The 18288-nt window shown below is 51.6% G+C and overlaps 1 protein-coding gene across 3 annotated transcripts in view; it reads left to right on the top strand.

The window, feature by feature from the left end:
- The window catches only part of TRAF3IP1 (TRAF3 interacting protein 1), a 39505-nt gene that overhangs the window by 10841 nt on the left and 10376 nt on the right, over window positions 1-18288 (top strand). For 2 of the 3 annotated variants that reach the window (XM_032974960.2, XM_076052340.1), the window contains exons 5-12: window positions 619-1065; window positions 4546-4602; window positions 4832-4867; window positions 8257-8359; window positions 9931-10021; window positions 10628-10711; window positions 13897-14038; window positions 17228-17264. In XM_032974960.2, the coding sequence (XP_032830851.2) occupies window positions 619-1065; window positions 4546-4602; window positions 4832-4867; window positions 8257-8359; window positions 9931-10021; window positions 10628-10711; window positions 13897-14038; window positions 17228-17264 (997 nt within the window). The remainder of the gene's footprint in view (window positions 1-618; window positions 1066-4545; window positions 4603-4831; window positions 4868-8256; window positions 8360-9930; window positions 10022-10627; window positions 10712-13896; window positions 14039-17227; window positions 17265-18288) is intronic. The other variant, XM_032974961.2, reaches the window with a different exon arrangement.

Genomic DNA, 18288 nt, shown 5'->3' with positions numbered 1-18288 from the left:
AATTTCCGCGGCTAGCTCAAGGCTGTGAGTGGAGGTGAACGCCACACCGAGAGCGTTTTTTTCCGCCGCTGCACGGAAACTACAATGCAGTTATTTATTTTGTTTTTGATCGGATTTTTGTTCCAGTGTGCTGTTGTACAGCTCTTCGTCAATCTACTGCTAGATGATAGCCTCACCCCACACCTTTTGGGTGGTGCAGGTTATTTCACCACGGTTCACCACGCTGTTCAGTGAGGGCTGATGAAGGCGGGGAGCAAACAAGTACAGTACAACAATTGCATTGATCTGCATTGCCTTTGCTGCCCAACCACATAGGGAGTTGGGAGACGCTCTGACATTGTTCTTAGAGGATAGCTAGCAGCCCACACAAGTCCTTTGGACGTGACCGTCCATCCATCCGTCCCTCCCCCCAGCCAGCCCTCGCCAGACCGACGCCATCGCCAGCTTTGCTGGCTGGGTGGAATTGACTCCCAAGCTGTCGTCACCTAATCGTGCCGTGGGCGTTTCGGCGGCGCCGCGCGTGTCAAAATCGTTGCCGCTCGCACGCGACGCGTTCTGCACGTCGATGGTTAAACCGCCGTCCGTCGGCTCGCGTTTCCGTCTGCGTCTCTCCGGCAGACCAAGAAGGAGGTGGAGTTTAAGGAGCCATCGGGCAGCCGCGAACGCCAGGAGAAGGAGGCCTCCTCGCAAGACAGGCACCACCGCGACAGGGACAGGGACAAGAGTAAGGACGGAGACAAAGACAGGGGCAGGGATCGCGACAGGGAGAGGGAAAAAGAGCGGCACGCGGCCAGAGACGGCGAAAGGGACCGCGAGAGGACGAAGGACGGCCACCGTGACAGAGACTCGGAGCGGAGGCGGGAGAAGGAGACCAACGCGGAGGGGTCCAAGGAGCGGGTCGGGGACGGGGCGAGGGACCGGGAGAGGGGCGGGGAGCGGAGGGAGAGGGGCGGTGAGCGGAAGGACAGGGAAGAGCGAGGAGACCACCGGGTGGCCGCCGGAAGCAGCAAAGACAAGGACAGGCGGAGGGACAAGCAGCGTGACGAAGAGAAAAAAGATGTCAAGGTGAGCGGGGGAAGTAAGCCGCAGCCGATGGGTGGGGGGGGGGAGGTTGGGAGCGGGGTGTCGCTTCGTCTCTGCAGCTGGACCCCGCTGTCAATTCCTTCCCCGTGTTTCAAGTGCAGGCCCCAGGATCTTACTCTTCCACTCTGCCTGTGACTGTCGCTATCAAATGTTTGCGCATGTCCACTTTTATTTTGGTACAGCGACCTGACTGGTGGTGGGTTCATACAAAATAGTAACAGCAACAACAAAATGATATTTCGATTTAAAGCTTTTCGTGACTGCAAGGATTCATCTTCTTTGGTTCTTTCGGTAAAGTCACCATGTAGAATGAGAATAAAATAATAAAGTGATAAAATAAAATAACACAATAAAATTCTCACGACGTTTCGGCCACAACACAAGCGGCCGAAACGTCGTGAGAATTTTATTGTGTTATTTTATTTTATCAATTTATTATTTTATTCTCATTCTACGTGACTTTACCGAAAGAACCAAAGAAAACAAAATAATAGTTGAAAAATGTTCAGCCCTTTTTGAAGGCCTTCTTCCCATGCTGTATTTGTTGCCATTGGCGTTTCTTAATCCTTTCCCGTTTCCGAGACGTCTACCAGTTGCAGGGTGGGGGTCCCGTTCACCGCCGAATCTCGGAACGCGTGAGCGGCTCGGCTAAAAATTTTATTTCTAGAGGCATGGCAGTGATATTTTTAGAGAGAATTGTACTCATTGCGGAGAAACAGTAGTGACATGACCGCCACAGTATTATTGCTGGCACCAAACTCTGCCACACTCCCTCCCACATGGCCTTGTGGGTGCCTCGGTCCCGATAAAAGTTATTTTATTTTAGTTTTTCTTACGATTATGTACATGTACGTCATCGGAATGGGAAAGGGTTAACAATCGTTCACGTTGGTGAGTGCACGATATGAAGGGACAAACCAGGCCCGCTTCAGATATCACTCGCTATTGGTATTCTCCATGCCCAGGAATCAAACTCGGGTCACCGGGTTTACAGCGCAGCGTGGTAACCACCGCTCCGCCTTTCCCGCAAACAGATCATCGGGCCCATGTATATGAACGTTGATTTAAAAACCAGACTATAAATAACCTGAAGCAAAACTCAGGTCGGCTTCTGCACACTCGGTCGAGAAGCCACCCTGTCTGCCCTTGCCATAGCTGTGGTCACATCCCACGGGCCGCTAATGGGATCAGTGAAGCTAGATTCACGGTGGCGAGATGTTAACGACCTCGCTTCCTATACAGGAGGTCGTGGGTTCGATCCCAACCCCCGACGCCTGTATATTTAGAGTTTGCGTGTATCTCTCCCCTTGTTGTCCTCCGGTTTTTTCCCTCCACGTTTAGAATCAACATCACGCATTTAGAGTATTTGGCTGCGATAAATTTGCACGCGATGATAAGCCACTTCTTCTTTGGTTCTTTCGGTAAAGTCACGTAGAATGAGAATAAAATAATAAATTGATAAAATAAAATAACACAATAATATTCTCACGACGTTTCAGCCACAACACAAGCAGCCTTCATCAGGTGAAGGGAAGAGACTGTCTGGAGGACAGCGCTGGAGTGAAAAAGCCACGCTCAGATCGCGACCTTTAAGCTGTGTGAGAAGAAACAAAGCGCCTTGACAAAGGAATTAGCATAGAATTTAGCATTGAAATGGCTGAGTGATTAGCTTGTGACTGGTCACAGAAATAGCTATGTTAAAGTTAAAGCATACACATCCGCAGAGGCACCCCTTGACAAAGGAATTAGCATAGAATTTAGCATTGAAATAGCTAAGTTAAAGCATACACATCCGCAGAGGCACCCCTTGACAAAGGAATTAGCATAGAATTTAGCATTGAAATAGCTGAGTGATTAGCTTGTAACTCCAGCGCTGTCCTACCAGACAGTCTCGTCCCTTCACCTGATGAAGGCCGCTTGTGTTGTGGCCGAAACGTCGTGAGAATATTATTGTGTTATTTTATTTTATCAATTTATTATTTTATTCTCATTCTACGTGTGGTGACTTTACCGAAAGAACCAAAGAAGATGAATCCTTGCAGTCACGAAAGCTTTAAATCGAAAGATAAGCCGCTTCGTTGAGCTATGATTCGTGATGGCCAGATCCTCTCTGACATAGAGCCACATAACTCAAGTGGGCCTTACACCTGGTAAAATTAAAAATAGTTTAATAGTTCAGTTTTGCATTGCTGCGGTCACACCCCTGCGGGCCGCTAATGGGATCAACGGAGCGAGCCTCTTATTTATTTAACCTGGGTGAGGGCCTTTGAGTTACAAGGCCTCTCCCCCCCACCCCCAAGCCACCCCCCCCCCCCCCCCCTCCGGCACTTGAGCATTGCAAACCAAGCCAAGGCAACTTAACGGTGACTCCGGCCAGCAAAACGGACGAGCTGGCGCCAAACGGAGGGGTGGCTGCAGAGCTGCGGTGCCAAGCAAATGGGATTGAAATTAAAACTACCTTTTTTTATTTTACCGGGTAAGGCCCAACTTGAGCTACGTAGCTCTTTTTCAGGAAGCGACCTTACTTAGATGGGCTGTCAACGATATTTGTTTACTTTCCTGAAAGGCAATGGCATTCGGAGCCCGTCCAGCCTTGGGATGTTCCGGTTTAATGTCAAAAAACGAATTATCGTGAACCGAAAAAAACCTCGGCCGTATTCATTATCGATCGGTTCACCGGATTGTTGACGATCGAACCAGGGAGTGGTGCGATTCACTCCGCCCCCCTCCCCGCCCCCCCCAGCGCTGCACATCGCTCTCACGTCACGGTCCGTTGTCACAATTCGATTAATTAATTCTGTTGTGCGGTTTTTTTATTATCGTTTTTTTTTCATATTGAACAAGAGCGCCGGCAGTGGGTTACAGCCTGCCCTGCGGGCGACGAGGCCCGGTGCCCGAGGTCCCGGGGTGATTTGGGCAAGGGGTCCTGTCTTTTTTTTAACATTGCCGCAAAAATGCCAGCAACTCTGGGCGGCCCACAGCGTTGGTTTGTGACCCCGTCTCATGAAATGTATGCGAATTGCTTCAAGAGAAAAAAAAAACATGAATTCGTACAGGATTTGAAGCATGCGTCGCAACCTTCTCATTGATGCATTCATATGAATCGATCAATATATGCATCATTCCACTGCTTCTATCTTTCGTAAATAAACCGTGCGCCGAGTTTTACTTGCTCAGCCGCTGAACGTATTTCGATCGTACACAAAAATAGAATGTAATGTATGTTCAAATTCCTTCACACCGTACTTGGCCAACCCCACGACCTCCTTTATACCAGGCGAGGTAGCTAACATTTCGCCACTGTGGGATCTTCGTATGTGGTTGGCGGTTGGTTCCAACCACGTACCAAAGACATTGCGTTTGCTGGTGCTGCTATTGTTGAAGTTGTGCGTGGACTCACCCGACCACTGAGGAGACTCCACCATTTCTTGCTGCTGCTGCTTGCTGTGTTGTGTGACCCAGTCTAGAGACAGGGAGCCGCCAACTGCAGCTACTTTGGAAGACGCACGAGGGCTGGAGGTGAGTGACCGTGGCTTGCACGGTGGAAGGAGGCTTCCTGGGACACTTACCTCCTTACCCAACGCTCCGTGAATGCATTTGGCACATTTATGTTGGGGTCCGTCTCTCGCACGCTTCGTTCTTCGAGCCTTTTACCATTGATGATCATTTCACGGCTTTAAATAACCCAGTGTCAAGACGAGTGTGCGCGTGCGTGCGTGCGTGCCTGTCTTTCTCATTCTGTCTCAAGCCTGCGTCTGAGCCTGCCGAGGCTGTGGATTTTGAGGTATTGTCCTTTCACCATCTGCACCTTGAATTCAAAGGAAGACGCGACCCAAAGTGTATTTTAAGCGATTCCATTACACCGTTGTTGTCGTCGTCGATAAGTTCCAACCGCTTGTCACTCGGCACCTTGAAAAAGGCCTGCCCATGCTGTGTCTGTCATTGGGGGTTGTTTGACCGCGCTGTGCTAGGCTGCTCGGTGCAGTCCGGCGATGTGGAGCGCTTTCATGGCGGTTAGCGCGCTGCGTTACGAACATCGCCACCCAAGTTCGATTCGAGCTCATGGCCACCAACACCAGTGACGATTATCGGAACCGGTCGTGGACCTCCCCGAGGTCGACTCGGCTTCAAATTAGTACCTGGTGCGGTGTGTAAACGTCACCACTGGGGAGACAGAGGCGGCCGTACGTGTTGTTGGCCATGCCAGCCTTCATAGGTGCTACTCGCTAACAGCACTTGCCCCAAACATTCTGTTCAGGCTATAAGGGGGATCTTTGTCTTTGAAAGTGGTGGGGGGGGGGGGTGAGATGGGTTCTCCAATGGCGTTAGCGGTGACAAAGATCCCCCTCATCCCTCATCGCCTGAAGAGTCGAACTCGGATCACCGGGTTCATAGCGCAGCGCTGCTAACAACTGCACCACTTCTCCGTCCTCGCCACTGCTCCATTCGCTCCGTCATGCACTTTTAAATCTAGATTGAAAACTCATTTATTTAAACCTGCTTTTACGTGTTTGGTTTGTTGTCCTTCCCACTCCCCTCCGATTAGCGTGGTTAGCTACGTACTGTGCGAGAGAAAGTTAAAATTGCATATGTGCGTAATATGCATATACAATAAGAGTTTTTTTGGATAGATTACGTAAATATAAATCGGTCATTAAACCCGCCACTACCCGACACAGCCAATTAGTAAGATTTGTCACGTAAACAGAACGTGCAAATTCGTTACTAGTTCAGCACACCGGTGTGTTAGAGAGTAAACGCACGACATTTACAATTCGATTACGACATTTCGCCGGCAATTACAACCAGCCTCATCAGGCGCCAACCTGCATATATATACCCACACACACACACACAAACATTCCGATTCATATCTCAAATTGCAGCTTCTGGATGTGCCACTGTTGCGGGTTTCAAGTCCCACGTCCGTACGCTGGGCTCCATAGTTGCGCGGCTCCCGGCACGGCTCCCCTCTGCGTTGTCACGTAGCATGGCGGGGGGGAGGGGGGGGGGGAGTCACGGGTTCTCACCTCGTGCGTTGGAGGGGTGCCGCGGTGGCTGGGAGATGTCATCTCCCTCGCCAGGTATGCAGGAGAGCGTGGGTTCGATTCCGACCCTGACGATGCCTGTTATATATTTGGAATGCGCGTGTTCCTGCCCCCGTGGCCGCGTGTATTTTTCTCCAGTTGGTCCGTTTTTTTCCCTCCACTCTTAGAAACGTTCGTTTAGGGGCCATAACTTGACCCCCTCCCTGTACGTACGCGTACTTTTTACATCCCCACCTGCGTACGTACGCTTGACGCACTCCCCCCCCCCCCCGAATCCTATAGAACGGCCGATATTTAATCAACGCAGAAACGATCAAGGATTAATGTGTTAAAGCAAACAGATAGTCCACCGCCGGCTGCATTAAAGAATTAAGTTGCGTACCTTGGCCGCTTATTTTGCTGAGCTGCGTGATAGCTGCAGTCAGGGGTACTGTGGCACACGAGTGAAACCTCTCTCCCACAGTCCCACTCCTCCCGCTAGTACTTGTTGTCTGACAGCTGAATAAACTGAACTGTGGCTCATTCGAAGGCCAATGTAGACTAATTGTTATCGAGGCTTCACCCCCCCCCCCCCGTTTCCTATGCGTACTTAAATTGTCAGTAGACCCCCCCCATACGCAAGGTACGCATTTGGGTTAACCCCCCCCTCCCTCCTCCATGCGTATGTACTAAATGGATGGCCCCTTACGGTATTTGGTTGCGATAGTTTGAAAAATACGAATAGGTTTTACCCTTTCTCCCAATAAAACGGGTGGTGTTAAGATGTTCAAACACCAAATAGAAACATTTTGCAAGGCATCAAGTCTGCATTAGCCACACACGGTGCTTGTGGTTAACATGCAGACAATCACGGGGCTCTGAAGGGCAAAACCCATTCTTATTCATGTTCTTACTTTGATACTGGGAAAACACAAGTCCCATGATTTCGATTTGAAGCTTTCGTGACTGCAGGGATTCATCTTCTAGGTTCTTTCGGGAAAGTCACGTAGAAGGAAAATAATAAAATAAATAAAAGCATTACTTTTTATTTTTACTGTTTTATTATTTCCCTTCTACGTGACTTTACCGAAAGAACCTAGAACAAGTCCCACGGTATTGGCTGCTGTATATTGCCACGTGATACGCCACTTCGTTGAGCGGTCATTTGTATTACCCAGGTCGCTTCTGAAAAAAATAATACTAAAAAATACTTTTTAAAAAGCACGCTTTTAATGAAATGTACCGTACTCGTAAGGGCAAAACTACACGACTCCAGGAAGTGGCCTCGAAGCTTGCCACGACGTAAGGGGCCGTGGTGATTTACAGCCAACGTCAGTTGAGCGTGGACAATTAGACCCAAGCCGAAACACAACATATAAAAAATAATGTTAAAAAATGTTTATTTTTTAATGACAGAATATAGTATTGTCATCAGTATGACATAAGTATACCAAGTTTTCAGTCGATACCACATTGGGAGGTGGGTTAAAATTGAGTTACAAGATTTGAGGATACGACAACAACAACAACAACAACAGAACAGAGTGAGCTAATACAAAGCGTGTAAAAGAGCTCTTGGCGGAGGCAAGTGCAACTGTCCAAGCATGGCTGTAACACCACAAGAGGGTGCCGTGGTGGAGCGCCTGACAGTGACGTGGCTGCCGTGTCGTTTCGATGCGAAACTTTCGGGGGGCATTCGAACGCGCGTTGGAACGGCTTGCGTTGCGTGGACGCCACGTGTTTTCTCACGAGATAATAACTCGTCGTTCTTTGGGGCTCGGGTCTTCCGTGGAGCACGTTTTTACGCCGCTGTCTCTCCAAAGTGCACCCGTTGTCATCTTTTCGTGTTTAGTTTGTTTCCGTTTAGAACTGCTTCTTGTGCTTAGTTTGTTCTCCTTGCCCCCCCCCCCCCCCCCCGCCGCATCTCCGATTATCCACGGTTGTCTACGTACGGTGCGAAAGAAGTTCGACGCACTTGCGTATATCTTCACGATACATGCGGCGTGGCAAAGCCGAACATTATCTCCGCCGTTTTCAGTTGCTCGCCGGTAACGACGACGGCGCAGTGTGTATCGTCCCCAGTCGTGCCCGAGCCTCGGTGACGGTGATGCCGCGTGCGACCGCTTTGTTGCCATGTTTGCCGCAGACGGGGAGCCCGGCCCGGGTGGTGCGGCCGCCCACAGCCAAGGGCCACCGTAGACGGCACCGCGACGTCGTCACCAACGACGCCGCCGCCGCCGCTGACGAAGGTGGGGCCCCGGTAGGCCACCGGTGTGGCCGGAGGAAATGGCGGCGAGCCTCACGGTCGCGCGTGCGCGGCGCCCGGGCGCTTCTGTCGGACACGACCGAGCGTCGGCACCGTTGCCAAGCTCGGGCACCCGGGAGTCTCACGGCTTTCTTTCAGGAGGGTCCGGCGAAGCTTTTCGCAGTCGGCGTTGCGACGATTGCTGCGTGTGTTCTAACAACACAGTTACATCGCTTGCAGCATCGTCCGTCCTTTCTCATTATCCGTCGCCTCTCAACCTTCGCCTCCACCACCTACTACTACCCTTCAGGGGCGGAGCCACAGGGGGGGGGGCTGGGGGGGGGCTCAGCTCCCCCTGAAATTTTGGGGAAGTCGGTAATTGGGATAACCGGATATCCGGCTGCTGCAAAATGCTGCAGGCTGCCACCTTGTGCTGCCCTGCAGGCTGCCACCTTGTGTGCTGCCCTGCAGGCTGTCACCTTGTGTGCTGCCCTGCAGGCTGCCACCTTGTGTGCTGCCCTGCAGGCTGCCACCTTGTGTGCTGCCCTGCAGGCTGCCACCTTGTGCTGCCCTGCAGGCTGCCACCTTGTGTGCTGCCCTGCAGGCTGCCACCTTGTGTGCTGCCCTGCAGGCTGCCACCTTGTGCTGCCCTGCAGGCTGCCACCTCGTGCTGCCCTGCAGGCTGCCACCTCGTGCTGCCCTGCAGGCTGCCACCTTGTGTGCTGCCCTGCAGACTGCCACCTCGTGTGCTGCCCTGCAGGCTGCCACCTTGTGCTGCTGCCCTGCAGGCTGCTACCTCGTGCTGCCCTGCAGGCTGCCACCTCGTGCTGCCCTGCAGGCTGCCACTTTGTGTGCTGCCCTGCAGGCTGCCACCTTGTGTGCTGCCCTGCAGGCTGCCACCTCGTGCTGCCCTGCAGGCTGCCACCTTGTGCTGCCCTGCAGGCTGTCACCTTGTGCTGCCACCTTGTGTGCTGCCCTGCAGGCTGCCACCTTGTGCTGCCCTGCAGGCTGTCACCTTGTGCTGCCACCTTGTGTGCTGCCCTGCAGGCTGCCACCTCGTGCTGCCCTGCAGGCTGCCACCTTGTGCTGCCCTGCAGGCTGCCACTTTGTGTGCTGCCCTGCAGGCTGCCACCTTGTGTGCTGCCCTGCAGGCTGCCACCTCGTGCTGCCCTGCAGGCTGCTTGAGCGGCAGCCTTTCGAACTTATCGAACTTATTAGCCACATCAGCGGCTCCGACCTATTAATAAACTCCGCGTTCAAATCCAATAAAATTAGTTTTATACATTTGTGGCGGCCATTGGAAAACATTAAACACACTGAGCTAACTCAGAATATTGAAGTCAGCCCCCTCCCCCCAAAGCGCTTCGATATCCGTCAGTCGCACCATTCAGGAACGCATCCCCCACATAAACCGGCACTAGTGCTGTCGTTGCCCTGCAACGCATTAATCCCCAGCGTCGGGGCAGAGCCCACTGGGCCGTGCTCCCGCGTAGGGGTTAACGGGGATGAAGGCGAGTCGCTTCAGCAGGCTTGTCGCTCGTGAGCTGACGCGAGTGAATCGCTCCCGCATCGCAGAGGCCGAGGGCGCGCAGAAGGAGGAGGAGAAGGAGGAGGGAGCGCCGGTGAACGGCGAGGCCGCCGATGCCGCTGCGCTACCGCTACAGAGGTGCGGACGCATGAGCACACGCGAGCGCGCACACTGGTGTACACGAGAGCACATACACCAGCGCGTACGCACTTGCGTACGTGAGTGCGGACACATGAGGGTACGGGCTTGCGTACACACGCGCGATTCCCGCTCACGGCCACCAACACCAGTGACGGTTATCTGAACCGGTCCTGGGGCCTCCTTTAGGTCCACTCAGCCGCTAATAAGTACCTGGTGCGGGGTGTTAAAACATCCCCACTGGGGAGACAAAGGTGGTCGGGCTTGGTGCTGGCCAACCACCCCCTTGTGTGCCGTGTCGGCCTTCATAAGTGCTTGCTAACAGCACTTGCCCTAACAGTCTGTTAAGGCTATAAGGGTAATCTTTGTTTGTGCGCGCGTGTGCGTGTGTGTGCGTGCGTGTGTGCGCATGTGCGCGTGTGTGCGTGCGTACGTGTGTGCGTGTGTGTGTGCGTGTGTGTGTGTGTGCGTGTGTGTGTGTGCGCGTGTGCGTGCGTGCGTGTGTGCGCGTGTGTGTGCGTGTGTGTGTGTGTGCGCGTGTGTGTGTGCGTGTGTGTGTGCGTGCGTGTGTGTGTGTGCGTGTGTGTTTGTGCGTGTGTATACTAGGAGGCCCCCGCGCCCCAGCAGCGCCCGCCCAGCTGCACCGAGAATCCGACGCCAGGAGAGCGCCGAGACGCATCCGACCGAGAGGTAACGAGGCATCGCCGTGGTGACCGGAACCCTCGCGGTCCCCGCACAAACTCGGCCGAGTCTACACTCACAGTCCACACTCGGCCGAGTCCACACTCGACGTTTATCCTTGAACCTGCACGCAGGTGCGAGAGCCCCCGAAACAGACGTTTAGAAGATTTGGCTGCTGCTATAAATTTCCACATGATGATAAGCAACTTCGTTGCGTTTTCATTTGTGGGCAGGTCGTGCCTGAAAAAGAGCTATATAGCTCAGTGGGCTTTAATCTGGTAAAACAAAAGGGTTAGTTTAGTTGTTTTACAATTTGCAAGGGAGACCCCAGGGTATGAATATATACCAGGAGACATTTTACATTGTGGAGTTTGGTTCATAATTAGCGTGTAACTTTTCAGAGCAAAAACATCAGTACTCACAACTTGAACCTACAACCTCAACATTAACCGACCACCTCGAAACGAACCTACATCAACTTGAACCCACATCTTCAAAATGAACCCACAACCTCAACACAAACCCACAACCTCAACACAAACCCACAGCCTCAACACAAACCCACAGCCTTGCCAGGAAACACTCAATATTCGGCTACGAAACTCAGCGTGCAACTATAAATTTGAACGCAGTACAAACAGCTCACCACAGCCTGTAAGCCGGGGGCTACGGTTTGAGAGATTAATTGGACAACATCCACTTCCAGAAGCGGATTTCATCTGCTGCATTGCCCTGGATCGATATTGCTTTTGTAACCAAGTAGTTTTATTTTGATCTTCCAGTTAGGTCGTTTGCCTTTCAGAAAATGGTTTTGTGTACGGATTTTTGTTAATTGAATTGGACTCTGCTGTAGCCCCCTCTGTGCCGTATGTGCACGCGTGTCTGTGCGAGAATACCTGGTTGTGCGGTGAGTAACACACCAGCACTCAGGGATACAATGACGGCCGGGCGTGAAGGGGGCCACCCACCCCTTCGTGTGCCGTGCCTTGCCGTGCCGGCCTTCACAGTTGGCCTTCATAGTTGGCCTGCAGCATAGTTGGCCTTCATAGTTGGCCTTCATAGTTGGCCTGCACAGTTGGCCTTCACAGTTGGCCTTCATAGTTCGCCTGCATAGTTGGCCTTCACAGGTGGCCTTCACAGTTGGCCTTCATAGTTGGCCTTCATAGTTGGTCTTCATAGTTGGCCTTCACAGTTGGCCTTCATAGTTGGCCTTCATAGTTGGCCTTCATAGTTGGCCTTCATAGTTGGCCTGCATAGTTGGCCTGCACAGTTGGCCTTCATAGTTGGCCTTCATAGTTTGCCTGCATAGTTGGCCTTCATAGTTGGCCTTCACAGTTGGCCTTCATAGTTGGCCTTCATAGTTGGCCTTCGTAGTTGGCCTTCATAGTTGGCCTTCATAGTTGGCCTTCACAGTTGGCCTTCATAGTTGGCCTGTACAGTTGGCCTTCATAGTTGGCCTTCATAGTTGGCCTTCATAGTTGGCCTGTACAGTTGGCCTTCATAGTTGGCCTTCATAGTTGGCCTGCACAGTTGGCCTTCATAGTTGGCCTTCATAGTTGGCCTTCATAGTTGGCCTGCACAGTTGGCCTTCACAGTTGGCCTTCATAGTTCGCCTGCATAGTTGGCCTTCACAGGTGGCCTTCACAGTTGGCCTTCATAGTTGGCCTTCATAGTTGGTCTTCATAGTTGGCCTTCACAGTTGGCCTTCATAGTTGGCCTTCATAGTTGGCCTTCATAGTTGGCCTTCATAGTTGGCCTGCATAGTTGGCCTGCACAGTTGGCCTTCATAGTTGGCCTTCATAGTTCGCCTGCATAGTTGGCCTTCATAGTTGGCCTTCACAGTTGGCCTTCATAGTTGGCCTTCATAGTTGGCCTTCGTAGTTGGCCTTCATAGTTGGCCTTCATAGTTGGCCTTCACAGTTGGCCTTCATAGTTGGCCTGTACAGTTGGCCTTCATAGTTGGCCTTCATAGTTGGCCTTCATAGTTGGCCTGTACAGTTGGCCTTCATAGTTGGCCTTCATAGTTGGCCTGCACAGTTGGCCTTCATAGTTGGCCTTCATAGTTGGCCTTCATAGTTGGCCTGCATAGTTGGCCTTCATAGTTGACCTTCACAGTTGGCCTTCACAGTTGGCCTTCATAGTTGGCCTTCACAGTTGGCCTTCATAGTTGGTCTTCACAGTTGGCCTGCACAGTTGGCCTTCACAGTTGGCCTTCATAGTTGGCCTGTACAGTTGGCCTGTACAGTTGGCCTTCACAGTTGGCCTTCATAGTTGGCCTGTACAGTTGGCCTGTACAGTTGGCCTTCATAGTTGTTACTCGGGTGGCCTTCATAGAACTGCTGATTTTTGTGTTCAATTTGTTGTTCCCCCGCCCGCACCTCCGCTTAGCACGGTTGGCTACGTAGGGTGCGAAAGAAGTTCAACACACATACGAACATAGCTGCTACTCGTTAATACTTGCTGCAACAGTTTATTCAAGGCTATACAGTGTCTGTGTGTGTGTGTATGGTGGTCTCTGTGTGTACACGTGTATCGTTGTCTCTGTGTATCATTCTCTCACCTGTGTGTGTCTGTATGGTGGTATCTGTGTGTACACGTGTATCATCGTCGCTGTGTGCATCATTCTCTCACCTGTGTATGTGTGTATGGTGGTCTCTGTGTGCATCATTCTCTCAACTGTGTGTGTGTGCGGTGGTCTCTGTGTGTATCATTCTCTCACCTGTGTGTGTATGTGGTGGTCTCTGTGTGTACGCATGTATCGTTGTCTCTGTGTGTATCATTCTCACACCTGTGTGTGTGTATGGTGGTCTCTGTGTGCATCATTCTCACACCTGTGTGTGTGTATGGTGGTCTCTGTGTGTACACGTGTATCGTCGTCACTGTGTGTATCATTCTTTCAACTGTGTGTGTATGGTGGTCTCTGTGTGTACGCGTGTATTGTCTCTGTATCATTCTCTCACCTGTGTGTGTGTGTTTGGTGGTCTCTGTGTGTACGCGTGTATCGTTGTCGCTGTGTGCATCATTCTCTCACCTGTGTGTGTGTGTATGGTGGTCTCTGTGTGCATCATTCTCACACCTGTGTGTGTGTATGGTGGTCTCTGTGTGCATCATTCTCACACCTGTGTGTGTGTGTATGGTGGTCTCTGTGTGCATCATTCTCACACCTGTGTGTGCGTGCGTATGGCCGAGCTCAGGACGGGGAGCGCCAAGGCCGTGGCCAACGTCATCGTGGAAGGAGGCAGGAACTCCGACGGCGACGACGGCGGCGACGACGACGAGCAGTTCGTGGTTGCCGAGTCGACGCCGGCTCCCTCAGACTCGCTCGACGCAGGGCCCGTGAGTCCCACGTCACCAGAATGAGAATATTTATTTAGACTGGAGGAGGAGGAGGAGGAGAAATCCCGTGAGCTGTGAAGCTATTTTTCACAGATGTCCAGTGTGGGGCCCTCCGCTTGTTCAACACGAACGCCTCCTCCTGGCCTCCCGTCGTGAACTTTTCCCACACGTGGCTTCCTCCCGTGGTGGCCTGTGAGTGTCCTTTCCTCCCTGTGCTCAGCTGGGAGTGGTCGTATACCGGATGGATCGACTCGGTAGATTTTATTTACGATGGAAAATGCAACGGGCTTCACCCTTACCGGCCTCAATAGGTGCCGCTCGCCAGCACTTGCCCCAACACTCTGCCGAGGCTACGTGGGCGATCTTTGTCTTTTGTTTTGTATTTACGTGCTTCACCGGATGAGCCAGAGGTTAAAAAAGGTTACACGCTGGCACGAAAACCTTTGCCCGCAAAATGCAACGGGTTCCCGTCGCGCCCTCCCAGCTCCCAGCTCCCAGCCCCCCGCGCGGCCGCGGTCACTCGGCAAACCCACGAGGCTCCGTCGTGCGGCCTCCACGTGCGGGGGCCTCGCGTCGTTGAGGCGGTGCGCACGGACACCAGCGTCCCCGCAAGAGTGGCAGCTGTAGCTTTTTATTTATTCATGTCAACATCAGGCAAGAGCGTGCGGAGGGTTCGGAACATCCGTGCGCAGTCTCCACAGGCCCCGGTGTGTTTACACTCGTGCATGCATTATGCATCGCCAGACCCTTATTTAAAAGCAGGTGCGAACCTGCGAGGATAAGCTTTAGAATATTCATGTGGCGTCTCCATAGACTACCACCGCACTCCCTCCCCTCCGCCCTCCCATTCATTCACAATCAATTATGCATTCGCCCTCCCGCCTTATTCTCTATGGGCCACAGCGCAATATGTTCACGGTTACATATTCCTCCACGGGGCTCGCCTAGACCCAGGTGCTTCACCCGTCAGTACCGCTTGCGGTGGCATAACTATTATTAAGTCGTTCCAAATTTTGATTTAAAGCTTTCGTGACTGCAGGGATTCATATTCTTGGTTCTTTCGGTAAAGTCACGTAGAAGGGAAACAATAAAATAATAAAAAATATTTAAAAAACAAAATTCTCACTACGTTTCGACCGCAACACAAGCAATCATCATCAGGTGTGAAAACCACAGCAAGAAAATTTGAAAAAAGTGGCGGTTTTTTTTAACGTTAGCACCACGGAGAGCGATTTGACAACTGTCAAATTTTCTTGCTGTGGTTTTCACACCTGATGATGATTGCTTGTGTTGCAGTCGAAACGTCGTGAGAATTTTATCGTTTTATATTTTTATTATTTTATTGTTTCCCTTCTACTTGACTTTACCGAAAGAACCAAGAATATCGTTCCAAATTCTTCGTGGCCAGTAACTTGTGTGACAACCAATGTTGAATAACTAAGTGTGGTTATCCAGTAATCCATTTTCATTAGCCCTGTAAAAAACAAATCGACACGGCTGAAGTTTTTGCTGTCTTCGGTGGTGACAAGCCGTGCTCTGGCCCGCAGGCTGATGTTCATTCACACCCTCCCCACTGCCAATACGCCCTCATGTTTACAACTCCTGGGTACTGATTTAATTACACATTGGTAACGATTGCTATTATTAACGTTGTTTGGTGTTTTATACGCACTGTGGACGAATGTAGTGTCTCTACAAAAGAGTGTTTTGTGCAAACGGGGGAACGTGACATAGTGCTGCCCACTGGTGGTATGACGAGTCGGTTGCCGTGAAGGGCATGGGGGGGAAGCGGTCGGCAACCTGCGGCATGCTCAGCGAGGTCATTTGCTCAGGACCACAAGCACCGTGTCGCGTTCGCTGGCGCACTGCGGCCATTGGAATAATTGTTTTTGTTTGGTACCGAATTCGAACAAGAGGAACGTCTCTCGTTACTTTTGTCGCCCGACCTCCTTGACATAGGGCAACGGTGGTGTGACATCACGACTAAACTCGACTTTTAATTATTTGTTTTCGTTTTACCATGTGAAGGGTCCACTTTAGCCACGTAGTTTTTTTTTTTTTCAGAAGCGACCTGGCCATCACGAATGATAGCTCAAACGAAGTGGCTTATCATCACGTGGAAATGTATAGTAGCCCAATACGTTTTTGGCAGTGACCCTTCTTCATTGCACATTTAAGGTGCATAGCCCGGAACGTCTCTGGTGATATTGACAAGTGCCAAGGACATCTGTGGTTGAAACATTTACTGGACATCTGCAAAAAAGAGCCTCATGGCTCATCGAATTCCTCCAGCCTAAATACAGATTCTGACATTTCAATATTTTGCTCATTTTTGTTTGGGTATTTTACCAAGTAAGGTCCACTGAGCTATATAGCTCTTTTTCAGAAGCCTATCATGTGGACATTTATGGAAGCCAAATGCTCTAATCGCACGCTTCTAAGTGCGGAGGGAAAAACCGGACGACCCGGAGTAAAATGGACACAACCACGGGGAGAGAGACACACAAATTCCCAATATACAGCAGGCGTCAGGGTCGGGATCGAACCCACGACCTCCTGCATACCAGGCGAGGTAGTTAACAACTCGCCACCGTGGAGTCGGGCCCTCGTGAGCCCCAGGCTCTCTCTCACTTCCAGGAGCCATCCGAGCTTGATGCCAGCCAGATTACCGTCCCAGGAACAGCTTTTATAAAGTTTGTAGGACCTGTCGTGGGAACTCCCCGACTCGGGTGCAGAGCCAAGCTCGGTGTCGCGTGAGCGGAGTGGTGGGGCCTTCTGCGGGTGCCTCTTAAATAAAAAAAAACAACTCGGCGCACGCTGCTGCAAATATGGCGGGCGGCGATGGCGTTGCGGACGGCGGAGGCTGCCGCGGAGAAAATGACGGCAGGCAGTGACGACGGGCCCGGGTCCTGGATTACGGAGGACGTTTTGGCGTTGCCACCTGCCCTGATTTTTCCCCAGGATCGTCCACTTGTGGAGGCAGCCGTCCTAGGAATTCTGTACCCGTAGTAATGATAATAATAGTAGACCACTTTGTCGTTTTCCCCCTCTTCCTTCGGCATTGTGAGATATTCTTCCCATGATATACCCTGGCGTCTTTGGACCTCACAAGTGCTTGCTAACAGCAACCGTGGCAACGCCTCCCCATACATACCCTGTCTGTCTAAAGTGGGGATCTTTTCGTTTCAGTTGGAGGCTACGGAAGACAACGATGGAGAGGAACACGGTGGGTGCTTGTAATTTTTAGTCATATCTCTAAATGAAACTGTAAAACTTAACATTTTTTCTTTGACCAGGTAAGGCCCCCACTGAGCTATATCGATATTTTTCAGAAGCGACCTGGTCCACAAATGATAGCTCAACGAAGTGAATTATCGTGTGGACATTTATTGCAGCCAAACGGACGCATGTTTCTAAATGTGGAGGGAAAAACCGGAGGACCCGGAGAAAAATCCACACCACCACCAACACAGGGAAAAAGACAAACTCCAAATATACGGGCGTCAGGGTGGTGATTGAACCCACAACCTCCTGTATACCTGGCGAGGTAGTTAACATCTCGCCACTATGGGACCCCCATCGTTGTGTGCGTGACCGCCAGGGCTGTTGTTGGCGTGGGAGGGTGCGCACGTGGCACTGCAGAGTAATTAACTCGTGTTTAATTATTTAGCAAATGCCAACTACGCATCCGCAAGCCGTCTGCTGCATATTAACATGAGCGCTCCCCCCACCCCCCTCGCTCCCCTCCCTGTGTCCACGCAACCGCTCTCGTGCAGCCCCCTTCTCCAGCCGCCCCGGCGCGGGGCGGGGGGCATGGGTGATAATCCGGCGCTTTGAAAACAAGGGGGGGGCGTTGCGTGTCGCGCGAACGAGCGAGACGTCCAGACACGCTGTGCGTTGTGGGAGTTGTGTGGTGGCTGGGCAGAGTAACGGAGTGGATCGGTATACCTGTGACCGCTAGGACGTCGAGTCTCGTGCCCAGCTTGGGGTTTTTTTCCGCCGATGCCTCAGTTTGACGGAATCGGCCAAAAACAACGAAAATTGCCAGGAACCGTCGACTTGATAATTGTTTTTTTTCACCCTTTTATCTGGCAACAAAACTGACACCTTTTTTTACAAGGAGTCATGTTTACATTGACCACAATACCTGCGGTCGGAACGCAAACAAAAATCGACAGCTCTGATAATGTGTGTGGCACTGTCCTTGAAATTGCTTGGTCCACACCCGAGACAGCTTTCTTTAGAGCCTC

The sequence above is a fragment of the Petromyzon marinus genome, chromosome 55 (assembly GCF_048934315.1).
Source record: "Petromyzon marinus isolate PM22_M1 ecotype Great Lakes invasive population chromosome 55, UKy_Petmar_22M1.pri1.0, whole genome shotgun sequence".
Classification (NCBI taxonomy): domain Eukaryota; kingdom Metazoa; phylum Chordata; class Hyperoartia; order Petromyzontiformes; family Petromyzontidae; genus Petromyzon; species Petromyzon marinus.
Note: the sequence above shows the minus strand (reverse complement) of the source record. Positions and strands in the feature narration are given on the sequence as shown.